The following is a 27,266-nucleotide window of genomic DNA, read 5'->3' as shown; positions in this document are numbered from 1 at the left end:
TTTTATTGCTACTTGTTAAATAAACTCCATGATCACAGAACGATCCTTATAATATACAGTAGTGGGTACTTATAATATACACCAAGTTCTGAGATTTACTGTATTAGATAACAAAACATTGAAATAAACTAATAATAGTTAGCATTTTGAATAATTAAAAAAATGACACAGAAAAAATGACTTCACAGATAAATGCTGAACACCAATATCTGAAGTGTAAATGAGAGTAGTTTTGCATCTGTGTGTAAGACACATGTTGTTGTTAGTATTATGACAGTGAAGTAGGGACACTGTACATAACATGGCAGGGTGGTGTGACTGTTTTGGGCAGTGTTGGGCTGAGCTATTTGAAGTGACAGAGGAGGGGCATGTCCCAGGCAATTAGAGGAGCTTTGAGTCGAGTCAGTCACCTCCTGTAGTTGGTCCTGTGCAGTCTGTGTGTTTCACTGGAGCTTTAGCCTTGGTGCACAGAGAAGCCTCCTGAATCTGAAGATCTGTTTGGGCAGGACCCTTCTGCCTGCCTGGCTTTGACTTCCCCATGTGTGCTGGGCAGGCACACACTGATGGACACGCTGGATCTCACCGAGCACCTGCTGCTGGCTCTTGTATTTGGTAAGAAGGAATACTAATGGCAGTGAGGACTGAGTTACAAACAGCTGTGTGACGTAAACTAAGATATGGTTCTGGGAAATAGTAAATGTAATATTACCACACATTAGGTGACATATGTTTATATGTAGGCACACGTGTATGTTTAGGAGTAAGCATATGTTAAAGGAAATATTATTATACTGACAGCTATACAATCCAAAGTGGGTACAGGAAATGTAATATAACCACAGGTTAGGTGGCATTGGTGCTGTTTCTTATCATTGGCAATAGCTATGATTTTAGATGTATGTTTTCATGTATGCACACCTATTTTTTTTCTTCAGGTACAAGCACATGTTTGCCTATAAGACTGTATTTTATGCTTTTGATTAATAATGGAAATACTGTAAAATATAAGGATATAAGTCACAGTTTCATGACCTTTTATATAGAATGAGGTGGCATCAGATGTACACAGAAAGACATTATTTTTTTTTTAGAAAAAACAAGTTTCAGTTTAAAATAAGGCAAGTTTCTTGTATGAAGTGATCCTTATATTCAAGTGTGTTTTAATTTCACTAACTGTTACAATTACAAATATAAGTTATATTTTAAGGTAGAGACATCGCTACTATCTAAATATAAGCAATGGTACCACTACTAACCGACTATAAGGATATATTTTTTACAGTATATTTTACATATATTAATGCCATTTGTTTTTATTACAATGTTAGATGGTTAACATAACACTTTTGGTAAAATCATGTTAACTACAATTTTAAAGTGATACTAAAGGGTCAAACAGTTAATTACAGATCTATTATGTAGATCATTATTATGACCAGCTCTGGTGCGTGCTCTAATGTCTTTCTAATATTTATTGTTGCAAAGTTCACTTTTTTTCTTAATTATTTATCAAACACTTGCAATGGAGTTACCATGCAAGACATAAGGCAGTAAAGTAAAGCATTCTAAACTTTGGTATTGAAGAATAAACTGAGATTATATTTATGCAGAGAATACATGGGAGAAAGTGTTCTTATATAGACACAGAGAGAGAAAAATAGATGATCCCATTCTTGCACATGTAAACAAACCAGACAACTGCCTTTTTCTGTAATGTGTACACAGATTGTGTTTTGTTTTCTTTTCTTTTCCTTTTCTGCTTGTACAAGGATTGCATTAGAGTATTTGCAAGTGCGTGGGAAGTATGTTGCTGTTTTCACAGAATATGAATACAATGCTTGCATGCTTCTTCTATGACTTAAGGCAGCGTTCCAGGTAACACATTACATTTTTTCTGTTTTGTTGTTTCTCCTTACCTGGATCCTGTGAACTGCCAGCTGAAATAGGTTTTCTCATGGCTCCTGTGTTTCTGTAGTATAGCACCAAAAAAAAAGCATACTTGCCTATTCTCCTGGAACATCCGGGAGACTCCCTAATTTGTGACTGTTTTTCCCGGACTCCAGGGAGAGTAGGCCACCCTCCCGTATCCAGCTTCTGGAAAGGCCTTGAAAACAAAATTTGCAATATCAAGCCTTGCCGGACGGATCCTGATGACATTATTCATGTCACCAAGGCTCCACTCCCTGCAGCACAATGATTTGATTTTGTTATTTTGCAATGGGGGAGGATCGTGATGAGGCAAATCACGTTCTCATGCCCCTCGCAGTTGCCCATACTTGCCTACTCTTTGAAAAAATGTTTATTGTTTTACCATTCTAAAATGGCTGCTTCGATGGGTGTAAGTGGGGAGACCAATAAGAAGCTGCAAGCTCATAAAAGCTTAATCTATAGAAAACCAATTTTAACATAGAAGTTTCAAAACCAGTCAGATAATAAGAATTAGTGTTTAGTCAAGTAGAACTTTATAAGGCAAATAAACCAGTTACAAGGTTTGGATGAGAAGATCATGGAAAATATTGAAAGTTTACCAATAATGACAAATTTTATAATGTGTAACCCATGGCATGCAATGTGTCAGGAACGTTATTTGACCTATTTATGTTTATATATGTTTATATATGCTTCCTACATTTACTGGTAGTCCCTAACTAATGTAATGAATATTTTATGCAAACAATATTGAAGAGACATATATAATAGTAATTTTATTTTGGGGAAATAATATTGCCATTGCTACTGCTGCTTTGAGGTGAGAGCGAATAAAGCCGATTACCAAAGTTCCTTTTTGTTTTAAAGGAGTTGGAGTATGGTGGCTGTTTGCATTATTTAAAGCTGTATTAAAGTCTAAAGTGGTGAACTTTTTTGTTCACCAATTTTAAAAAGGATACAACATACTTGCCAACTCTCCCTGAATGTCAGGGAGACTCCATGAAATAGGGGTGATCTCCCTCACTCCCTGAAGAGTCTGGCATTCTCCCTGATGCTGAGCCAGTACAAGACGTGGTTGGCTTCGCTATCTGTGGCATGATGACACAGTTCAGAAATTGTATCCTATGTCCATGTATTGATGCCTATGGAGGTGGCCATTTTTATAAGACCAAGATTTAATCATAGGGGCGTATTCAATTGTTACTCCGGCCGCCGGAAAAACGAGCGCTCTAAAACTATTACCGTTTTTACGGTAATATTGTGCGCAAAAAACGTTAATACGGTAGTTTACTCGCTGAATTTCATCTCGCAGCTACCTGAAATTCAGCGAGTAATTACCGTATAAACGGTAATAGTTTTAGAGCGCTCGTTTTTCCGGCGGCCGGAGGAACAATTGAATACACCCCATAGACTGACAGGTAAGACAACATGACTTCAATAATGGAGCCAGAAATGGTAAAGTCACTTCAGTATCTAGAGATTCATTAGCTGCTTTTCTTTAACACATAGTTGCCTACTCTCCTGGAATGTCCGGGAGACTCCCGCATTTCTTGGAGACCTCCCGGTAGAGCAGGGCAACCTCGCCCCCGCAATAGACAAGTCATCTTAGCCCCGCCCCTGCCGTAATTGGCCAAAATCGCGACAATTGTTTAGGGGTGGGGTCAAATGATGTGATTCGTAAAGCCCCACCCTCGCACGCCCACCTCCCCCGGGATCTCACTGAAGCCAACGAGGAAAAGTTGGCAAGTATGGGATACAGAAGTCTGATTTGAACTGGTGGACCAATCAGAAGCCGGAATGTCTTTGATTGCAACTTCTTATTGGTCCTCCCACGCACACCTTCCATCTGCAGGACCATACAGCGCTCTGCTTGGCCTGGGAAAAACAGCAGCATAGAGCAGCCCCCATAACTCCGGGGAGGAGGAAATCTAGTTAGCTCCAGGTGGGAATGGAGCTTTATGCCCTTTCAGCCGGGAGAGACAGAAACAGCCACCATTCCTGGTCGAAGAGGGTGTCCTGTGCTGGATGTGAGTCGATCACGTGATACCCACATCCAATAATGTGCATCCCTCTTTGCTCAGGGATGTTTGTGATTGTGATTAAAATTTCATGATAATTCCCCTTTAAAACTATTTTTTGTTTTTTTAGCTTAGCAGTTTGAAATTCAAAAAAATTGAGTCTATTCTTAGCCAGTCTGAGGACTAGGGAAGGGCATATTCACAAACACACAGGAATGTACCTGCTTTTCAATACCTGTGGTTACAGGAATACCCTGCATTTAGTTTTTAAATTCTACTTGCCAACATAAAACTATTTTAGTCAAGCGTTTATCCGTCTATGTGTTTATGATTCAGGCTTTCATTAATTACCAGGAAGTGTATTCTAAACCTGGTTTTAATGAGCCTGGGAAAGTTGACATTCTACAAGGAGTCATTTTCATATGATGTCATCAGTGTATGGAGAACCAAAATTTTGATGCATGGGGTAAAAAAGAAAACTGACACCAACTTGTCCTCAAGTTTAATCAAATTAAACTAAAATATTAATTTCCCTGCATTTTGCCCCTGGAGATTTGTGCCCTGTAAAGTACTGCACAATAAGAGTCAGGTGGAGATGAATTTGAACATACAGCACTGTGCTGCACTGCAGCGAGGCCACTACACTTGTGACTTCTTCACATGTTTATTGACAGGTATCAGACTTCTACTGCAAAACTGTATTTGTGAAGGGTTTTTTCCATGTATTGATAATAAATCATACTTGCCAACCTTTGAATAGTGAATTCTGGGAGATCCCGGGCAGGGGGCGTGGTTTGAGGGCGGGAGCTGGTGAGGTGTGGTAAATTGTGTCATTTTGGCCCTGCCCCCGCATAAAAATGACGGTTTTGTCGTGGGGGTGGGGCCAAAATAACGCAATTCACCGTGAATCGCGTCATTATGGCAAGTAAATTGCAGTATGCAGGATACTTGCCTACTCTCCCGGTAGTCCGGGAGACCTACCCGGATTTCGGGAGTCTCCCGGACATTCCGGGATAGTTGGCAAGTATGTAATAAATCGATGATCTTGTGCAACTTTTCCACAAAAATAAGCAGTGTCCAATTTTATTCCCATAATTACAATACTTGACTAGTGCAGGAGGGATTGAGTGGATTCATCATCATCATCATCATCACCATTTATTTATATAGCGCCACTGATTCCGCAGCGCTATACAGAGAACTCATTTACATCAGTCCCTGCCCCATTGGAGCTTACAGTCTAAATTCCCTAATATACACACACAGATAGACATACAGACAGAGAGAGAGAGAGAGAGAGAGAGAGACTAGGTTCAATTTTGATAGCAGCCAATTAACCTACTAGTATGTTTTTGGAGTGTGGGAGGAAACCGGAGCACGCGGAGGAAACCCACGCAAACACGGAGAGAACATACAAACTCCACACAGATTCATTTTTAGAAGCCTGCCTTAATAAGACAAGATAAATACATAATATGAATACATAATGAGCATGTTAGTGAAAAAATCTCATATTACTAAAATATAAAGCATTTTTTCTTGCAAGATGTTGCATCCTAGCGTGAAATGCAGTAATACGTACATCATTTCCCACCTTGCTGAATTTGGTTAAAGAATAACAAAAGAGAATAGAAAGGCTAGTACACATTTTTAAAACAATAACATAGCAATGCATGTAGATGCTGCTTACCAGAGTTGTTTCATATCAATAAAAATAAAAGTTCCCCAAGCGCTTATGCTTACTTCTTGTTTACAATTACTATAGGGCTTTTTTCATTGCTTACAATAGTAACTGTTTATACAGTGTGCGGTAGTGCATGGAAAGATTTATTAAGGAGTTGTTTGACATTTCCCTGAACACGAAATTACCAGGCATTTGCTGTTTTCCTGGGCTTCTTACTTATTGCCCCGCCCCCATCACGCCCATCAGGTGGGCGTGATGGGGGCGGGGCTCCAAAATTTGCGTCCTTTTGTACCCGCCCCCGTGACGTAATGATGCACATGCGTCATTTTACAGCAGGGGGCAGGGCCAAACGCCGCTATTCCCTGTGAATCGCGGCGTTTTGGACCTAATTCTGCCCACTTCACTAGGAAGTGGGCAGATGTGAGAGATTGCCACACTCTCCCGGGAGTCCGTGGGACTCACACGAAATGCGGGAGTCTCCCGGACATTCCGGGAGAGTTGGCAAGTATGCCATACACTCCCGGGAGTCCGGGAGACCCACCCCGAATTAGGGAGTCTCCCGGACATTCCGGGAGAGTTGGCAAGTATGCCTTAACTCCGTTATGACTAGGGGTATTTTATATGTGACCAGACAGACATGGTGAAATCTTTTTTTTATTTTATGTGCATTACACAGGTTAAAATAACAAAACAAAACACTTTTCGCATTTATCCATGATTCTATCCATAGCTACTTTATCTCAACTACAGTTAGTCCAAAAATAAATTGGCTTTTTCTTAGAATTTGGAGATGCATATATGTGTATGTTATGTAAGGTGTCACATCCAGCACTCCACTCCACCCTGCTGGTGATGAAGAGGTTAATCCTGCTGAATACATGGATAGCCTCTCCTATGCAAAGCAATCTCGGGGCAGGGAATATTCAATGAAAAATGCTTCATTTGAATAAGAAAACATCTTTCAACAATGACTAATTTTAAAATAATGTAATATATATATATATATATATATATATATATATATATATATATATATATAATTTTCACAAGAAGGGCTGCCCTGTCTAAACATAAAATGTCACACTGAAAGTAGTGGCTGAGTTTTAAATCATGTGTACAAATGTGGCATAATTTTGTTACATAAGAATCTCTGCAGCCTCCATTCATCCAATCCGCACCCATTGAAACTCATTGGATTATCTTGTCCCACAAAACAATATCTTGTGTTTGTATTTGTATGCAGAATGAAGTAGTGTGGATATCCCATGTGTATGCTCACATTCTTTTTTCTTTTTTTTTCATGCTACATCTATTTACTTGGTGTGTATGTGCTATTTGTCATATGAAAGGTACAAGGAATGTAACCCTCTACACTAGTGTTGAAACCATATAAAGCATGTAAACTTGTTCTATTGAAGGCATGTCTCGGGTCATTATGCTAAATATTTGCAAAGTCCTAGACATTAGGCGTTGGCCTATAATCTTGCAACACTGCCAAATATTCACAAAAGTCTAATTTGGTGAGTGTGAAAAAAAAAGACCAACTGTGCTGAGGACTCATAGGGTGTATGTACTGGCATAATTTATACGGCAGTGTAACATGATGCCATCTTTCATGCATATTGTACATAGGTGAATTCCCGTGGCCTATGACATTTATTTGCAGACACCTGTAGAGAGAGCCAACAAATGATGACACAGTGATATTTTTACTGAAAACAAATTTGGAATTGCAAATCTACGTATGTGACAAATACATCACTATTGAATTAGCTGCCATCACTTCACAAATCTCTTTTAATAACAAACTGCGTCACTCTCAGCACATAATCTAATCATATTTTAACATAGTCCAAAATAATTTTAAGGACTTTATGTGATCACTATGAGCCAACGTCATAGAAATCTTATTGATGTGGTTTTTATATGGTGCAGATGGTTAGATTTGGCAACGGAAAGGGTAGAACCTTGTAAAGCTCAGTGCTTAAATAGTGGGTGTGACTCTTCCCCAATCATCGTATTTAGCCCCATGTCTTTTATTTGATTCCAGTGGTATAGAATGCTGTTTTGATGCAACTGTATACCCCTTGGATCACATTCATTAGATATGTGGAATATTGTTGAAATAAAAGCATAAACGGACAGGTAATTAGCAGTTAACATATTCTAACCAGGGAAATATGTCATTGTTCTTTCAACCTTTATTCAGAAGTAGGTTAAAATGTTATCTTTAAAGGGCATAGCCACACTGATTTATTGTGTCTAAGCTTTTATCATCTCAGCCAATACATTAAAAATCTATTCTAAAAAGATTGTACTATATCTTCCAGCTCTGCCATTGCTTTCCTTCATCTACAGATTCCTGCACCCTTGTAATATCGCTCCTTGATACAGATCTCTTCACACCCTCTTTCCTTGGTATATTGTGATTGGCTGTCCTTAATGTATTGGGATTTGCTACTAATTTAAATAAAAACACACAAATAAACTCAAATTATTTAATTTTTATATTTGTAGCATTAAATTGCCATACTAATAAGTCAAATTACAAAATTACACAACTTAAAGCCAGCACGTTATGCAAGTTTTATTTAATGACTATGAGGCATATTTATTAAGCCATATACCATGGGGAAACTGCATTTTTTAAGTATCAACTCTATCTTACAAAATGCCTAATGTAGGAGATGTCATAGATATCTCTCACAGTTCCCATAATTTTCGATGGGGACTGCGGTGTGAGCCAATTTAATAAGCTTGACCCCAATGACTAACTCCATCTGAAGATGGCGTTAGCCTTTCTACCCAATGTGGAGAGCATCGCAGGAGAGGGATCTTCGGATCCTCTCTGCAGCCTTCCCGCTATCCCCTCCAGTAACTATCGCAAAATGGCTCTGCGCATGCCTGACCTAAGATCACACAGTAAAGGCTCTGGGACAGAACCCGGAATTGTTTGGTAAGAAGAGTCATCGCTGGGACAGCACCCTATCGGATGCACTGTCCCAGGATGATTTTTTTAATAAATGGCAATAAGGGATGATATTTAACAGGGGTCATATGCGACCATTCATAAAATAGGCCCCTATAACTTTACAATGTTAAAAGAATAATGTTAACAGCTATTCAGTCCTATTGCTAAGCTGTCTGGTGAATCAGAGCTTTGATCACTCATGCTTCTAAGCAAAGCTTCTCCTTCTACTACCCAATCCAGATTGGTGCAAAATGAAGAAGCTCTATCAGTCTACGTGGATCTTGCAATTAATCTGCTGGATAGATGTCTGCTCCAGATACAAGAACCAACCAGGCGTTATAAGGAAGATTGTTGATGGAGAATAAAGCAGATATTGGTGGATGATTAATAACAGACCTTTACTTAACCGTCACCTGCTTTGTTTCCAGCATACAATTTATTACAAACCTGCAAAACAACTCATAAAAAAATTCCATGAGTTTGGGTAACTATGGTAGATCTACCACACTATGCCTATAGAAAGGAATATGTAATTGAGGTATCATGATGGGTAGCCACCACCAGCGCCAAGATTCGACGGGTGAAAGTTTCCCCAAAGTGTGTTGAGACTATTTACAAAGATAGTGGTAGCACCATATTTTTTCAATTGTTTAATATTTTAAAATATTTTTATTTTTAAAATATTTTTATTTATTTGTTTGTAATTTCTTTTGAAGTCAGAGCTTTCAGTTCCACTGCACATTCCTCAAGTCGTATAGCCAGATCACGTATGCACATATCCCCTGAGACTGGCCTGGCAAAAGTTCACTTTTGCCACTCTGGGACAGTAACTGGGACAGTAGTATCGAGGCAATTGAGTATCACTCAGTTGTCTCAGCAAGATTTTCATGATAAATTAAGACAATACAAATTGAGCCCAATATCGCCATATTTTGTTAAATGGATCCAATACTTTTACATTTTTATTTTTTTGGTTTTGTCACATAATTTTTTCTGCAAGAAATGGAATACAGATTATCTCCATCTCTGATGTTGTGTAAAGATCTGTTTGCTGTCCCCTGCTAAAGTATGAACATATTCAAATAAGCATAATCAACAACCCTTGAAGTTTTTAATACTATCCTGTTCTGCAAAATGAAATGTATGTCTTACATTTATGCATATAAAGTGGTGCATTATTCATCATCATCATCATCATCATTTATTTATTTATATAGCGCTAACATATTCCGTAGCGCTTTACAATTGGGGACAAACATAGTAAACTAATAAACTGGGTAAAACAGACAAAGAGGTGAGAAGGCCCTGCTCGCAAGCTTACAATCTATTAGACAATGGGAGTTTGACACATGAGGTTAAGGGCTAGATTTACTAAGCTGCGGGTTTGAAAAAGTGGGGATGTTGCCTATAGCAACCAATCAGATTCTAGCTGTCATTTTGTAGAAAGCACTAAATAAAAGAAAGCTAGAATCTGATTGGTTGCTATAGGCAACATCCCCACTTTTTCAAACCTGCAGCTTAGTAAATCTAGCCCTAAGTCTACATTTGCAGTCGGCCCAGCCAGACTGCAAAGGTAAAATAGACTCATAAGCTAAATGATCCTGTTTACACAAGAATGTTGGTCAAGGGGTAGTTGTATAACAGGTGGTAATAGGGTAATGTAGTGAGGTTAAGAGGGTGGTTGAGGAATATTATAAGCTTGTCTAAAGAGGTAGGTTTTCAGAGAACGCTTGAAAGCTTGTAGATTAGAGAAGAGTCTTATTGTGGGAGGGAGAGAATTCCATAGAGTGGGTGCAGCCCGGAAAAAGTTCTGTAACCGGGAATGGGAGGATGTAATGAGTGTGGATGAGAGACGCAGATCTTGTGCAGAGCGGAGTTGCCGAGTTGGGAGATATTTTGTGACAAGATGTATGTTGGTGCAGCTTTGTTGATGGCCTTGTAGGTTAGTAAGAGTATTTTATATTGGATTCGGTAGAAAACAGGCAAACAGTGTAGAGATATACAGAGTGAATTATTGAACATATTTCACATTCCATACAGAATACATCTCAAAAGACCACAAGTAAAACTTGGGGTAGTCTTGTGGTCTTTTGAAATTTACCCAGGGGGAGGGCTCTCTCCCCTTTTTACATTGTCCCCGTATCTGGCAGCCATCACCTATCTACACTGGGCATTTGCGCAGATATTTCCCCTTTTCATACAGAATACATGATCTCTCCATGTTTGGTCAGGTCTCTTCACTGTTCTATGCTCCTTTCCTGATACCGTTGTTACCATCTTGCTATACTAATGTTTGCACATCTCCAAAACAACATGATCCACAGTGCAAAAACAGCTCTTGCTGTATCACAAAACAGGAAGTTATGGCTTTGGCACTACAGCTTCACCTGTCTTCACCTTTAAATAACTCAAAAGTCTACATTTTTTTCCTGTTTATAGGGCCCATTTAATAATTACTGTTACTTTACCCCATTAAGTTTCATGATGACAGATGACCCTTCTGGGCAAATTACTATAGAAGTCATATCGGGACAGCGCATCTGATAGGTGGCTGTACCAGTGATTACTTTTTTCTAATTAAGACTCTGGGTCGTGACCCAGAGTCTTTACTGCGCGTTCGTGACCTAGGGTCGCACTTGCACAGATGCCATTTGCGTAAAAACAGTGCAGGGGAGAGCAGCAATGTTTCTGGAGAGGGATCCAAAGATCCCTCTCCTGCAATCAGGGCTGTCAAGTGGAATTCAGGGCCCGATACAGCAACTTCATGGGGCCCTCCTTATAGTTTAAGCATGGCAAAAAAATTTGCTCCGCTGCTGCGTGGCGGTGCAAAACTGGGAGTGGCCATACACTTGGGGGCGTGGCTTCATTGGTTCTTGTCTAGCAGGTGAAAACCTCTAGGCCACCATCCTACAGAAAAAACCCTGCATTGCTGTGTACACCATACTGGTAGGTTAATTGTCTGCTATCAAATTGACCCAAGTCTGTCTGTCTGTCTGTGTTAGGGAATTTAGACTGTAAGCTCCAATGGGGCAGGGACTGATGTGAGTGAGTTCTCTGTACAGCACTGCGGAATTAGTGGCGCTAAATAAATAAATGATGATGATGATAATTATACCACATTAATGCCACCAATTCATTTATGCCACACATAAGTGACCCCAGTTCATGTTATGCCACAGTAATGCCCCCAATTCATTTTATGCCACCATAAGTGACAACAATCACATTATGTCTCACATAAGTGCCCCCAATTCACATTCACAGGGAGGAATACAATGGTAGAGGCCCACCAGAGGGGGTGTGGCCAGCCAGTAGAGAGGCGTAACCAAACCACCAGAGGGGGTGTGGTAAGCCCACGAAGGACATCTAGCGCCATAGTGTAGTATATAAAGAATGCAATGTGTACATAAAGATTTCACAGACTTGGCCTGCCCCTTACATTGGGCAGAACAGTCACCAAAAATTGGGATTGTCCCACTAGAATCAGAACATTTCACAGACTGTCCTGCTCTCTCCTACCTGTTCTTGCCACTTTTACCACCTGTGGCTGCAGGTTTCTTTACTTGCGGCTTGTCTGGATCCTAGAATGTTGGGGGCCCTATTTGGAAAAAAAAATGGGTACATTTAGAAAATTCCAACCAGCCCAGGCATTAAATCAAAAGCACCTACGATTAATAATTAGGCTTCCCTCCAGACCCAACATTAAAATGATAGTATTCCCATTTAATAAATAAACCTATATCCCTCCATCCAAACAGTCCCAGCAATAAATTAATAGTATTTACATTTTATAAATATGCCTATTTCCTGCAACCATCACAGAATTAAATAATTCATAGTCACATTTAATAAAGAGACCTCATTCTCCCCAAACTCACCGCCACATTCAATAGCCCCTAAACCACTCCATCTTAAATTAATTGTCCCCACTATTAAATTGCCCCACCATCACCCCACAAACAAAATAGCACCCATTAATTAGCCACCACCTACCTCACACACACTACATTGCCACAAGCCCCCGGTGCCATCACACACACACACATTACTGTGCCCCTTCATCATCACCTTGCTGTGCCTCCTTATGATCACACTGTGCCCCTTCATCACAACCAGACTGTGCCCCCTTATGATCACACTGCGCCCTCCATGCTGCTTTTCCCCCCTTCACCTGGCCCTCCCTTCATCACACTGTGCCATGCTGCTCCCCCTTCATCACTCTGTGCCATACTGCTCCCCTCCTTGATCACTGTGCTATGCTTCTCCCCCCCTCTCCTTCATCACTCTGTGCCATGCTGCTTCCCCCCTTCATCGCACTGTGCCTTTCTCTCCCCCCTTCTTCATCAAACTGTGACTCCCCCCCCTTCTTCATCAAACTGTGCCTTCCCCCCCTTCTTCATCACACTGTGCCTTTCTCTCACCCCCTTCTTCATCACACTGTGCCTTCCCCCCCTTTTCCATCACACTGTGCCTTTCTCTCCCCCCTTCTTCATCACACTTTGCCTTTCTCTCTCCCCCTTCTTCATCACACTGTGCCTTTCTCTCCCCCCCTTCTTCATCACACTGTGCCTTTCTCCCCCCCTTCTACGTCACAGTGTGCCTCTATTCCTTTACTTACCTTTGTATTTGCTCTTTTCATCTCTTTTCTTTTCTTCTCTTCTGTCTTCTTGCTGGATCCTGTCTGCACCACTCCTCGATGAATGTCGGGCGTGACTTGATAATATCATGCCCGATACTCAGTGCAAACAGAGCACGGAGGAGATAAGAGGGAAGTGGCGCTGCGATCATTTGAGTATTGTATTTTTTTTTAAGTACCCTGCAGTAAGGGCTCGGGTCGGGCCCCCTGGCATGTCCGGGCCTGGGAAATTAGTACCCTCTTGGCGACCCTGCCTGCGATGCTCTCTCCATAGGATTGAATGGCTTTGGTCAAGCTCTGAAAAGCAGTTTCACACATTGAGCATCATGGGGACTGCAGTTTAATGCAGTATTTTGCCTAATGCTGGAGATATCGCCATGTTAGGCTTTTCTTAAATTACAATTTTACTTAAAAGGCCTAAATCATGAAAAAGTAATTTCTGCATGGTTTAGGGATCATAAATAGGCCCCTTAGGGTTTATTCACATATTTGAACATTGCTTATGCTTTCATTTATTCTGAATGTATTAATATTGGATTTAAGGACATGAAAACTGCAACAGATTAATTTCTATGGCACAATTCACAACTTTGATTGAACAGTATATAAGATTTTAACAATTTAATTTGCGCGCTCACTGATTGGATCACTTTTGCAAGCATTAAGTTGAGATGTTTTTCTGGGTGAGTCTGCGAATCTAATGGGCAATTTATCACATATTTCAGTGGAAAACACAAGGGTGTGTAGAGATTTATGTATGTATATCCATTTCTTGCCAAGAGTGTTATTGCTGCTAAAGTTTGGATACTATGACTACATTGGATGAGATAATCTGATATGATTATGATACATATGTCCCTGCTGCAAACACTCAGCTCTGAAGTCTATACTATCATACTATAATTACTAGAGTATTATGAACACATAGGGCATATTGAAAAAAATATACATGTCAGATTTATAATGTGACATTGTAACAAAGGGGCTATTTTCTGAAAGGGTGAAAAGCCTTTTATTTGTTTCCTTCTATACATCAAAGGGTTACTGCTGGTGATAAAAATGCTATTGTTGGCAGTAAGTTTTGTCAATGAATACTTCCCAATGCTTTTGTTTTGACCAGTTGAACGAATATTATACTACTGTACTGCTGCAATATCTCTTCTCAGGATGGCGATAAGATTCAAATCATTACAAAATGCTTTATTTTTATATTTTGTTTTATTTTACTGTGATATAGTCATATTTACATACAATGGGTTACTTTAGCTAAGTGCTGTGATCATGTCTACCAAAGTGTAGCAAAAACACTGTCTGTTTCCAGATGCTCCATGCTCACATAGAAGAGAGTGCAGGGCTTAGTGATTTGGCAAATTATGTCAAGTGGGCAGGCACTGGTTAACAAAACCCTGCGCCATCTGTTTGATGATGTCACACAAAGTTTTCCAGAAGAACAGTGCACATGTACCTGCCAGTACATGGGATGTTCATACTCTCATTAATACTAATTTTATACCTGCATACAGGTTTACTTCTCTCACAGAAATTACAAAAAACAGTAAGCAAAAACTTAAAATATAAGGCTGTAACAAAAAATAAATATGACTTGTTTATATGTTTTTATTAGAATATTGTTGTTAGGAACCCCTCCAGCCGGCACAACACAACCCGGAGTCTACTCTGCCAGTCAGGTGTTCACTGGAGCCCCTGATGGTGGGGACAGACTGGGCTGCAGACTGACAGAGGGTCGTGAAGTGTGTACCGGCTGGGGAGAACCCAGGCAAGAAGAGTCAGGTCCACGCAGAGGTCAAAGGCCGGCAGCAGGTAACAGTAATGATGAACAAGCTGAGGTCAGAGGTCACAGGCAAAGTAGCAGAACGGGTAAACAAGCCAAGGATCAGGGTCACAGGAAACACAAGCGAAGTCCAATACGAAGCCAAGGGTCATACACGGGAAGTCAAACGTAGATACAGGATACAGGAACTGGAACAAGCAGGTCAGCAGACTGGAGCACAGAAGCTATAACCGGCAATGAGGCAGCAGACCTCATTGCCTTAAATACCCAGCTGAACCAATCACAGGTTGAACACACTCCTGCAGGTTAATAGAGCAGTCACTAATAGAGCCAATCAGGGCTTGCCCCTGGCCTGCACAGTTGCAGGCTAATGCCTGTAATTGCCTCCTATAATCTGCCCCTATTAATTAGCCCACAGGCTGTAGAATCGCTGCGCCCGGCTTCCTCCTATTGCCGGGACGCAGCTCTGAAGCGTCTGCTGGTTGCCCCGGCAACGGCCGGGTTATGGCCGGAAATGACGTCCCGGTCGCCATGGCGACGGCCGGGACGCGGGTGAGTGAGTCGCGGCGGCTGGGCACTGCCGCGGCTCGTAACAATTGTAAGACATATTCATTGTCATAACATGGCTCCAGACACACAAGGTGGGTAATTTTACAGAAGAAGGCTAAACCTGAAAGTAAAAAATTAGCACTTTCAAGGGGTCATACTAGCAATAGCTGCAATCTCATGCAGAATCTAAGTTTCCTAAGTAATGGAACAGGAACAGGAACAGGTCTGGGAATATTTCTTAACCAATAACCTCAAGTTGGAGAGCAAGAAGTTGGGTCTTTTCGTGAGCCAGCACTGAAGCATTTCTTTCCGGACACTGGAAACACCCTTAATGCATTTACATTGTTAGAAAGCTTAGGCAATAGACCATTAAGATATTTCATATCCATCTAGATAGATACAGAACCTCTCTTTTTCTAATATAATTTCTTTTGCTACTTTTTTCATACTGCATTCTTTTTGTTCTATAAACCCAATAAGGCAACAATGATTATCAAACAAATGATATACATTTCAGTAAAAATAGCAATGAATATCAAAATATGTTAACCAATAAATGCTATAAAGCTGCCAGTCTGGCTGTTCTGCACCATTACCACACTCATACTTCCCAATATTTAAATTTGTAATATGTCCACATGCAAAACTGAGATTTTAATTTGTGTGACAGGGTATATAAATAAGATCTCAGGAATGGAGGGGTGCAGTTATTACAGAGTTTCTCATTTCCTGGAATAGTGGGAGGGGGGTCACCAAGTCCTTTTCCCCCCACAAATTGTATTGATTTTACACATCCTAGGAGATGGCAGTGAGTGGACCTCAACCTAGACTTTCAATCTAGGTGCACTTGATACATTAATGTGGATTTCTAACAATGTAACATATCACTGGGAAGATTTAAGTCATTAATGAGGTTTGTGGCAGCAGTGTATTTTGAGGAAAATTGAAAAGTTTTAATTAACTACTCTAAAGCAATAGTAGTGTGGAAGTAGGCTTTTTACTCTTTGATCCGTGTTACTGAATGTTTTTCTGTCATTTTACCTTGGATGTCCTCTTTCTATCTTATTTTAAGCTTTCACAAAGTGAGCTAAAAACATACTTGCCTACTTTCTCATAGCTCTTTCCGGGAGAGGGGCGTGACTGGAGGGGGGCGTGGCCAAACGTGTCATTTTGGCCACACCCTCGCAATGGAAATGCCGGTTTGTCTCGGGGGCGGGGCCAAAGTGACGCGATTCACTGCAAATCGCGTAATTTTGGGGTGCCAGTAGCGGGATGCGGGAGATTTGCCAGCTCTCCCGGGAGTCCGTGAGACCGACCCGAATTTCGGGAGTCTCCCAGACATTCCGGGAGAGTTGGCAAGTATGGCTAAAAATCTTCCCATCAGTCAACAGTAGGTACATACTTGACATCTCTATTTCTGTTGACAACACGATAATAAACCCTACCCCAGTGTTGGCTAACCTGTGACACTCCAGGTGTTGTGAAACTTCAAGTCCCAGCATAACCTTCCAGCAATAAGCTGCTATATATTGGCAAAGCATGCTGGGACTTGTAGTTTCACAACACCTGGAGTGTCACAGGTTAGCCAACACTGCTCTACTCCATAAACTAGCTGCCTAGGTATCTTCTCTGACCTAAAACTGTTCTTTGTTCCTTACATCCAATCTGTATCCAAATCCTGTATCTACATCCAATAAACATTTACATGTGTATTTTACCGGATCCGATATAAAATACTTCTTCTAACATACAAAACTATTAACAAACTCTACTTACATGTCTTGCTTTTGTCCAAACTGGACCCTTCATCTCTGCCCAAGATCTGTGCCTCTCATCCACACTCATTACCTGCTACTCTTCCCGATTACAGGACTTTTCTCGAGCTGCACCAGCAATGTGAAATTCCCTCTTTCATGCAACAAGACTTTCTTAAAAACTGAAAAAAACTCACTTTTTTAAGCATGCCTATTAAATTACCAAACCATCTTTAGATTGTACGCTCCTTTTAGCGGGGTCATCTCTCCTCCTGTCTTCACCACTTTTAACTCTGCTCTCCAGCTACCTTGCCCTCCTCCTCGAGGACCCTCTTCCTGCCGTCCCCTCTCGCTCCCTCCTCTCCCCTCTGGGGGTCTCCCTGTTATCCCTGCCCTCCCTCTTGGGCTCCGTCGTATGCGGACCTTTCCCTCTCCCCTCCCCCGCCCTCTCTAGCTGTGCTTTGTCGCTCAACGAGTTACTGTGCTTATTGTTTACTGTACTGTGCTGTCTCACCTCGTATTGTAATTTTGTTTGTCCCTGTACGGCGCTATGGACACTTAGTGGCGCCCTATAAATAAAAATTAATAATAATAATAATAATAATCTTCTGAATCTCACTTGGCTATTCTACCCAATTACTTCCTCTCTACACAAGAGGCCTTTTCTGTCTTTTAATACCCAGTCTTGCTTTATTATAATGTTTGTTCCCAATTGTAAAGTGCTGCAGAGTATGCTGGTGCAGTGGTAATACATGTTAATAGTAATATTGACATCTGTAAATGATGTCATTTACAAATATATTGTTTATTGATCTCTATCTACTATTTTCAGTTGCATATAGATGATAATGTATGCAGTTATAAGGATTTACAAGTACCAATATTAGAAATCATTAAGTATTTCTGTGGCCATAAATGTTGAGAGGGAAATTCACATCATCAACTTTAATGAGAAAACATCCCAAGATTCATGCAGAGCATGTGAAATGCACCTGCTTTAGTTTATTTTATATTTTAATATGCATGGTACAATATTGCTATGGCAGCTCAGCGATACTGTTTACTGCAATAACAATTATGTTAAATACCTCCCAATCATCTATTATGTGCTCAGTTAAATAGTTGTTATACCAATCCCAAAAATATTGTAATGTTCATATTTATTAAACAATAACCTGAAGTGTTGAGTGAACAACAAATGAATAGTTAAATCTTCTAAAGATCCTATGACGGAAATTGGTGTGATGTGGAAAATATTTTGGTATAATGGAATCAGTGTCTTTATAGAGATTGCAGAATACTAACAAATTCTACAGTAGATTATGCTTTATAATACTATACTAAATAAAATACTGTATTGCATTATACTGTATACTGCATATATTTTATATTGCATCATATACTACATTTTTTATCTGCTCAGAACCACGCTGGCATGTGATTTTTCTCTCCTCTTTGTGCATCTCTTGTGACCATGTGCAGAATTCAGATAACTTATTTAATGACCTTATAAACAAAATGTTCAGATGTCAGGGGGTAAATGTATTAACATGCGGGTTCTTCAACACCCGCGAGTTCAGTGTCTTCGGCGATTAAATTTAAAGCGGCGCTGCATTGTAAAGGGATGTTTCCCTTTACTGTTTCCCCAGATGTCAGAGCTCAACAATTACATTGGTGCTTTGTAGAGAATTAAACATTTATTATATTTATTATAGAAAGCTATATTTACATTGCAAGTTACATTTCCAAAATTAACACATATTAAATTACAACACTGTTGCAATAGTACAATAATCGCCATGAAATAAATGTACAAATTAAATAAGACATTGAGAAAAAATTTCACTACAAATAGCATTGCCACCTTCACTTTTCTTCTCGTCTGTATCACTTGAACAGTTAATAGCATAATCACTGTGTTTACTTTTAGAAACTGATGAATGTCACAGCTGCCAAACTCCCTACCTAGCAAAGCCACTGAAATAGAAACTCACGTGACTTGATTTGAACACAGATCTATGACTCATTTTTTGTTGGCTTCAATGTAGGTAATTCGTTTGTACCTTGCTGGGAAAAAATTTCCTTGCATATGTTATCAGAAATGTCATTTTAACAACGACAAGATTTAAAGTGTAAGTATGGTAATAATAATACTTTGTCCTAGTGCTCCTGCTGGACACCAGTTTAATGACCAGAACCAATAATAGAGTATAATGATGTCATCATCTGTAGCAAATTGCCTTTACCGCAGAGTGCAATATACCAACAGGTACTTAGATGCCCCCAGGAATTGTACTCAGGGTAGTAGGGATCGATCAGTGTGCCAGCTAGTGAAGGGGTTTGGAGACTAGTATACATGAGGAAATAAACATGGAGGTCAATACTTGGGGCAAGGAGATCCTGTACAACAAAACAAAGGTCAGGATAGGCAGCGAGCAAGAAGATCGAGTAAGATAAGCATAAGGTCAAGGCAGGCAGCAGACAGGGAATTCCAAAATCCAGGCAGTAGATCAGGCAACAGGGGAGCAAATGTAACAGTGGCAGGAATAGCAGGCGTCATAAACATGCACACAATAACAATACTATCATCGACAGTGAGGTGAAGCACTCTTTGCCATTTAAATCAGAGATGGGCAACAGGTGGCCCTAGGGCCATATACTGCCCTCTAAGCTTCACTTTGTAACTCTTGTTTAAAATACTTACTGATAACGTTATTATAGATAGATGTATCTTTGACAAGATTGGGCACCACAGTGGGAATATTGTTCCAACCTGGTCTTGTCAGTCATTGGGACAATCAGGCAACATCGACCCACCCAGTTTTTAAATGGCGCCCGGTGGACAGGTCCAGGATTATTTTGGTGACCAAAGAGGGAGGGGGAGGCAGCCCACAGGAAGTATGGAACAGCTGGGGACCCTGTGACATCACAAAGTAGTGGAAGGGGTAAAGAATGGGAGGGTCTGACCTCTATCTAAGATCAAGAGGTTGGATTTTGACTATTGACTGACCATTGTTTCAGTACGTCCCAAGCCAGACTTGGTGGCAGGAAACAGCAGGTGGGCTACTGTTGAGGTCATATTTTACTTCCTGTTACCAATTAAATTCCATCCACCACCAATGAAAATGGATCATGACTTGTGGGATTGGTCCAGGGAGGGGGCAAGGATTGTGGGATTTTGGAGAGAGACAAAAAGGGAAACCCTGAGGGGAGAGTGGTTGTTGCTTGGGAATTTGGAGAGAGAGGATATGGGCTGATGTTGCGTAGTCATACTCTATCAGTGCCAGAGAGAATCGTTTGAACCAGGGGCCTGCTTATCCAGATCGGGTGCTGAACCTCTAAGACTGTTTTGTCATCACTCCATTGGGAGACACTCGCAGATTCTGAGGAATTGGTGAGCCTACATCGGTAGACTGATACCCAGAGTCCTAACAAGCTGGGGGAGAGATGGCCAAGTGGCGCAGATCAGCAAGACATACAGGCACACTGACTGGATCAGAACCACTGACCCACTTGGACTTTTCAATTGTAGGCTGTGTTTTTGGGAAGTTGTGCCTTTTGGGACTCTGAGCTGAGAAGTAACCTGCGCAGGCGTTTGTTGGGGATTTTTACTGACACTGGTGAACTTACTGACACTTGGTTTTATTTGGTGGGGGATAGATTTCTCCTCAGGGAGCACTGTTGCATTTAATCTATGTGTATACATTTGATAAATAAGCAGGCTATTATCTCTTGCGTCCTTACCTGTGTGATCTGTGAATCTAGAGGGCTGTGTATCTAGAGAACTACGGTTCCAATGCCTGTGTCCTCAAAGTATCTTTCTTTGATTAAATGTATTGTTTTAACTTAGATTACTGATATTAAGGGTAATGTGATGACCTTTTGAAGTTTACAAGGCAGCCTATGCGACCCCTAAAATTTATCAGGTTACGTATCACTGATTTAAAGTACTAATACTAATATCTTTCTCTCACGCCACTCCTCCTCTGCTTCCCCTCTCTGCCTTGCTCCCCATCCCCTACAGAATCCTCTTCAAACTCCTTACCACCACTTACAAAGCTCTCTCCCAGTCTACTGCCCCCTACATCTCTGACCCCCTCACCATTCACACTCCTGCCCGATCCCTGTGCTCTGCCACTGACCGGCGCCTCTCTTCCACTCTCATTACCACTTCTCACTCCAGAATCCAAGACTTCTCCTGAGCTGCCCCCCTACACTGGAATGACCTCCCATTCCCATTCCAGCTCCATCCGTCTCGCTCCCAAGCTGTGCTCCTTCAAACGAGCACTTAAAACTCACCTGTTCCTTAAAGCCTACCAATCATCCACCTAACTCCTCACCTACTCTGCTCGCTCTTCCCTCTCTCCCCTGGTATCACCGCTCCCTCTTGTGTCTGTTTCGTCCACCCTCCCTTAGGATGTAAGCTCGTTTGAGCAGGGCACTTCTTCCCTCGTGTCTCCACACCTGTTCATCTGCTCCGTCCTTACTCCATTTGTCTGTCCCGGAGTTTCTGAAGCACTGGTACTTTGTGTTTACTGTTCTGTACTGTTTAACCCTGTATGGTTTACTGTTTGTACTATGTACGGCGCTGCGGACACCTTGTGGCGCCTAACAAATAAATGATAATAATAATAATAATACCAAATCAGATTGCTCTCTTAGGAGCGAGCACCCCCCACAGCCTATTGCTGCAATTGAGAACATGTGACAAAAACAAGGCTGGAAAATCATCCCGGCTGTCTTGCAACCAGCTGCAGCTGAACACACTGGCTCCCAGCAGTGTGAGCGTAGCGGCTCACAATACTTTGTAGACACATTACCGCCACCATATTTATTTGGAAAATCTGACACTCAGAAGCCAGCCTGACTTTATAGATGACTAGTTCCATTGACCACATGTGTGGAGTCACAAATAATACTCCTCAATAAATACCACTCGGATATAAGAGAATCATTTGCAGAATTTTACGTACAATGATTTTGGAATACATTAAATTTGATATAGACACAGTAGCACAAAATTGTGAGCAAATTTAGTTGTCACAAAGCATTGCCACTGATATGAATGAATAATTTTTTCAGGTACATTTGCTTACATCCTATATTGTTTCTTCATTGTATATGATTCTGGGGCCAGGACAGATCTCTCAAAAAGAGTGCACTTATTTGATGACTTGTCTATACAATAGTATTGCTGCTTGAACTTAGAAATTAGTTAGACTAAATTAAGTGATATTTGTAAACTATTGTTTTGATAGCAAAGCTTTACAAAATGAAATAGAATGAATGTTTATATGTTGTAAAAGAAACATATATAAATAGAATAAACCCTAGGGGTTATTTCTATGAAAGAAAAACGTATTTGTCATGAATTGTGGTGAGATACATTCTCTAAGAGTGTAGATCTGAAGGCAGGTCATCTCACACTGTTTACAATTAGTTTCCATTGTAATTCATTAGCTTGCAAATGTCACTACATTTACTTAAACCTCATGTATACAACTTAACAAGCTGTATTAGGTCAATGGGCACCTCTAAGCAACAATAATGCAATATAGATAAATTCCTTAGCAACATCAGCATAAACATCAAAATAACCTGGCCAAGCACTTAACTTGGCAACCGCCTTAGGTTTGCACATTAACCAATAAGTATAACAGGTTGTTGTCTAGTGCAACTGAATTGGGGGTGGGGCTGTGATAAAAGAGCAGTTAAAGTAGGAAAAGGCTTCAGTGATGGTATTATGTATGCCTAGGACATGCTTCACTTTGACATTTTTTTATTACACTAATACCTGCTGGAACCTAATCACAGGTGGTAAAAATGCAGATTGGTTATTTATTCCCTATAGGACTTCAAGATTGTCGCGCTATAGTAGAATACATCTGTTTGTTAGTTTAGCCATTCACAGCTCTATTGCCACTATGATGGAAAAGAGTTATTTGCACATTTTAATGAATTTGTGTTGTTTTTAATCTTTAATTTAGCTATTTAAATTTTTTTATTAAAAATTCTACCCATCGGAATCACTCTGCAGGTAAAGTTGTGAAGACTCAGAAGTGACTGTGGGGGAAATGCATTTTTTTTATTTGCGCTTTTCAAACTGATGCAAATAGCTGGCGAGTTTGATTTCCATGCACCGAATGTATTATACAGCATTTTGGAGTATCAAAACTCCAGTGATGTGCGACAGTTTACAAACCCCAAACCTGCAATCAGTTTATGGGAAGATATATTTGAAAAATAACATGTTTCTAGTTGCCTGTTTTTAACCACTTCAAACAAGCAAGATTTTAACCTCATCAGCACTGCAAACTACATCCTTATATTAGTTGATAGGCGTTTGAAGAGCTATAGGAATAGAGAGTAGAGGAGAGTCTTTCATTGAAGTAAGTTGATTCTTGTTCTTGATACCTGAAAGCATAATTAGAAATTCCAGTTACAAAGATAATTTTTATTCTTCAGATCTTATATTTATTACCTATATATTGAAGTAAGCATGTAAAACAAGTTACATGTCAAAAGTGATGGTATTGTTTGCATACCCAGCCATCCTTCTGTCGTTTCACTGCTCTCAAAATAGAAGGCTGACTGACTACAATATAAGCATGGCACGAGCCTGGACAGCCTGCAATATTTTGAGAAAGTGGAAATGGTGGCAGTTCATGTAGTTCTCCACCCTGTGGTGCGTCCAATGTGTGTGCAATCAATGGCTCCCAAGACATTAAGTAGTATCGGGAGCCGATAGAATACTACTGTTAAGAAATAAGGATCTCTCCTGTTGGTTTGATCTATCATCTGTGCAATTACTGCTACTATGTGTAGGATCATTCCTACAGTTCACTGATTCAGCTGGTTGCTAGGTAAATAGTTACAAGCTTCATTCAGCTCTCCCCCTGTCAGTCTCAGGTATGCAATCACCTACCACACTCATGCAGCTAATTATGCTGCTACTGTGTGTTGTTCACATACATGTTACACATCTTTAATCCTTGTATCGGTGGCCAGTTTGACATCACTGACTGCTGGTACCTTAATTATACTGCCTATTTAAGGCAGGCTCTGGCACTGATCCAGTGTCAGAGTGTTAGATCACTTCTCCTGTGATCTGGTGTGGTTCCTTAGTTTTCCTTGGAGTTGATCCAATTTAGGAAATCTTGTTCTGACTTCTGCCTCTTCCTGACTATTCTTCTGTATGTCAATTTGGTTCTGTTTGGTTCTCCTGGTTCTGACTTTCTTTCTGATTATTTTCTGCCCTTGGATACCAAAACTACTCTTTTGATTTCCCCTCGGTACTTTGCTGTCTGTTCTGCTTCTGACCCGGTCCTTGGTGAACACTGAGTGCGTGTTAGACTCTGAGCCTCTGTGTCCAGTTGCTACAGGTACATGTGCAGTCTTCCTAGCGAATTTGTGACAGTGGAACTCGGCATCATGCCAGGGGAAGCAGATATATGTACACATCATATTTCTTTTTTGTTTATTTTGAGACAGTATAAAAATTTTCGTTTTTACCCATACCGTTTACATTGTGTACATCATTTTACATGATTGGTTATATTGTGATCCATTTGCATCTTAGATTCCTACTACGAATTATATTCTGTGTAAGGTGGAAAACGGGAATCCATTACTCCTATAGGCAGCATTGGACTACCATATCCACGTACTGTAAGCCAGAACACATTTCTCTGTATCTAGAAATATATGTGCGCAACAGTTTTTTAAGAGCACTTAACACTTGGGAAAAGTGCCTTGAAAATGTTGCCTCTGTGAGCCCTACTTCCTGTGAGCACACAGACTGAAATCCCCCTGTGGCCATAAAGTGGAGAGCACATTAACCTTTGTATCTCAGACACTGCAGTGGAGTTTGATGTGGGTCCAAATCATCTCACCAGCTCATGAAGCTGCAGGATGTTTGTACAATTGAGACTAAACATTTGACAACCCCCTGATCGCATAGGGAGTCCAGAGTCAAGTGTGAGTGGAAGAGACACGGGGGTAAATGTATGAACATGCGGGTTCTTCAACACCGGCGTGTTCGGCGATTAAATTTCAAGCGGCACTGCATTGTAAAGGGAAGTTTCCCACGCTCTGCTGAGCTTGCGCAGACCCTGGTGCTAGTTATCCTCCTTGCTCTTCTCCTCAATACAAAATCTAACAGCATTTGCACACAAGCAAGAGCTTGAGTAGCATAGCCATAGTTCCACCCCCACAGTATCAGACAGGTTTGGAGCACTTTGTTATAGGCAACCTAAGCGTTTTTTGCAATTAGGTTTCTCAGAACCACCTCTATTTTTTTCTGGCGGTTTGCAGGCTTTGTATTGATATCATGGCTAAAAATTGGGATGGAATCTGCAAAGTGGCACTTTTGAAAATGGCGTTTTTCTAGCAGTTTTCGATCAGTTCACCATTTTATACATCAGTGACGCACGCAGGGGGGGTTTCTGGGTCTCCAGTAACCCCTTCCCTCCGCTAAAAAAGTGCCCTATATAGCAGCACTGTACTATACAGCAGCCGCGGCACTGTCAAAGAAGCGTCCGCGACGGTGCTGTATTGTATACAGCACCGCCACGGACGCTTCTTTGACAGCACTGCGGCTGCTGTATAGTACAGTGCTGCCTAAACTGAGCTGCTGCGCATGCGCGGCAGCTCTCTCGCTTTTTTTTCCGGTGGAGGGGAAACCCCCCTTAAAAATACTCTGTACATCTGCAGTTTTCAACCTGTCCAAAACAATCACAGAAAACCGTAACTTCCCCCTGTCTTTCCTTGAGTGTAACCTTTTTAGCTAGGGTAAATTTGTTTTTGTGTAGTAGTAGCCTACACATTCTTCCTTTTATGTATTTCTGTAGGTGGTTATGAAATATTTGTTTTCAATCCCATTGTCTTACCATAGACTATGGGAACCTCCTAAAGTGTTGTAATGAATATAGCATTTATTGGCATGTGTCTGTGTACACCAGACTCACAAGCAGAAAAATCAAAGTAATGTGCAATAGTTTTACAATTTGTCCCCACCTCTAGTCCCCAATGCAGAAATGAACTGATCTTTTCAAAATATGCACAAGAAATAGCACAAACTGTGGGCAAACAGTCAACGAAATAACATTTTGTAAAAAAAATCTAAGATTTTTTGGATCTAGAGGGAGAAATATGAATTTGCCATTAAGGCCCCTTCACCGCAAGCTATAATAATAATAATAATAAGAAGAAGAATATCCTGGGCCCTATGGAAAGATTGGTACTGCACCCTGCACTGCTGTCCATTAATTGCATTGTTGACTGACCTCCCCCTTCAGAATTTTATAAATGTTGGATAAATCCAAACTTTCTTGGTGACCAAACCGAGAGGAGGGATAATTAAATTGTCCACAAGTCTGTCCAAAGTGTCCAAAAGGGGCCTGTGCAAGCTCTTGAAAGTAAATGTGTCCATTATCATCTCTGAAACAAAATCCTACATATGGGAATAAAGCCACTACTATATCTATTTCTTTGAAAACGTCTCCAAGGGCAGCACAGTGGTGCAGTAGTTGGCATTGCTGCCTCTCAATACTTGGGTCATAAGTTTGATTCCAACCAGGGCCCTATCTATGTGTTTGTATATTCTCTATGCGTTTGCCTGGACCTTACTATATATCATTTAGATTATGTATGTATTAGTGAATTAGATCCCAATGGGGTAGGGACTGATGTGAATTATGACATATTCTCTGTACAGCAGTGTGTAATATGACTGGAACTATATAAAATAATAATAATTGTAATCAAAGAGGAACATTTATAATGTAATTGTGCATTTTTTAATTTATGGAAAATAGAAGATTGTACACAAAATATTCTTATTAGTACTGGAAAATGTCAGGGCACTCAGACAATGGTGTCTAATGAAGGGTTTGGATTAGAATATTAAGAGAAGTATACGCCTATCTAAAAACA

At 40.5% G+C, this 27,266-nt stretch overlaps 1 protein-coding gene across 1 annotated transcript in view; it reads left to right on the top strand.

Annotated features, from left to right (window-relative positions):
* Positions 1-388: 388 nt before the first annotated feature.
* BTC (betacellulin) overlaps positions 389-27,266 on the top strand; it is a 51,273-nt gene continuing 24,395 nt past the window's right edge. Inside the window, exon 1 of the mRNA XM_075202218.1 lies at positions 389-612. Within this exon, the coding sequence (XP_075058319.1) occupies positions 564-612 (49 nt within the window). The 5' untranslated portion in view covers positions 389-563. The remainder of the gene's footprint in view (positions 613-27,266) is intronic.

This window comes from Mixophyes fleayi, chromosome 1 (genome assembly GCF_038048845.1).
Source record: "Mixophyes fleayi isolate aMixFle1 chromosome 1, aMixFle1.hap1, whole genome shotgun sequence".
NCBI lineage: Eukaryota > Metazoa > Chordata > Amphibia > Anura > Limnodynastidae > Mixophyes > Mixophyes fleayi.
The sequence above is the reverse complement of the archived record's forward strand: the minus strand, read 5'-3'. Positions and strand labels throughout refer to the sequence as shown.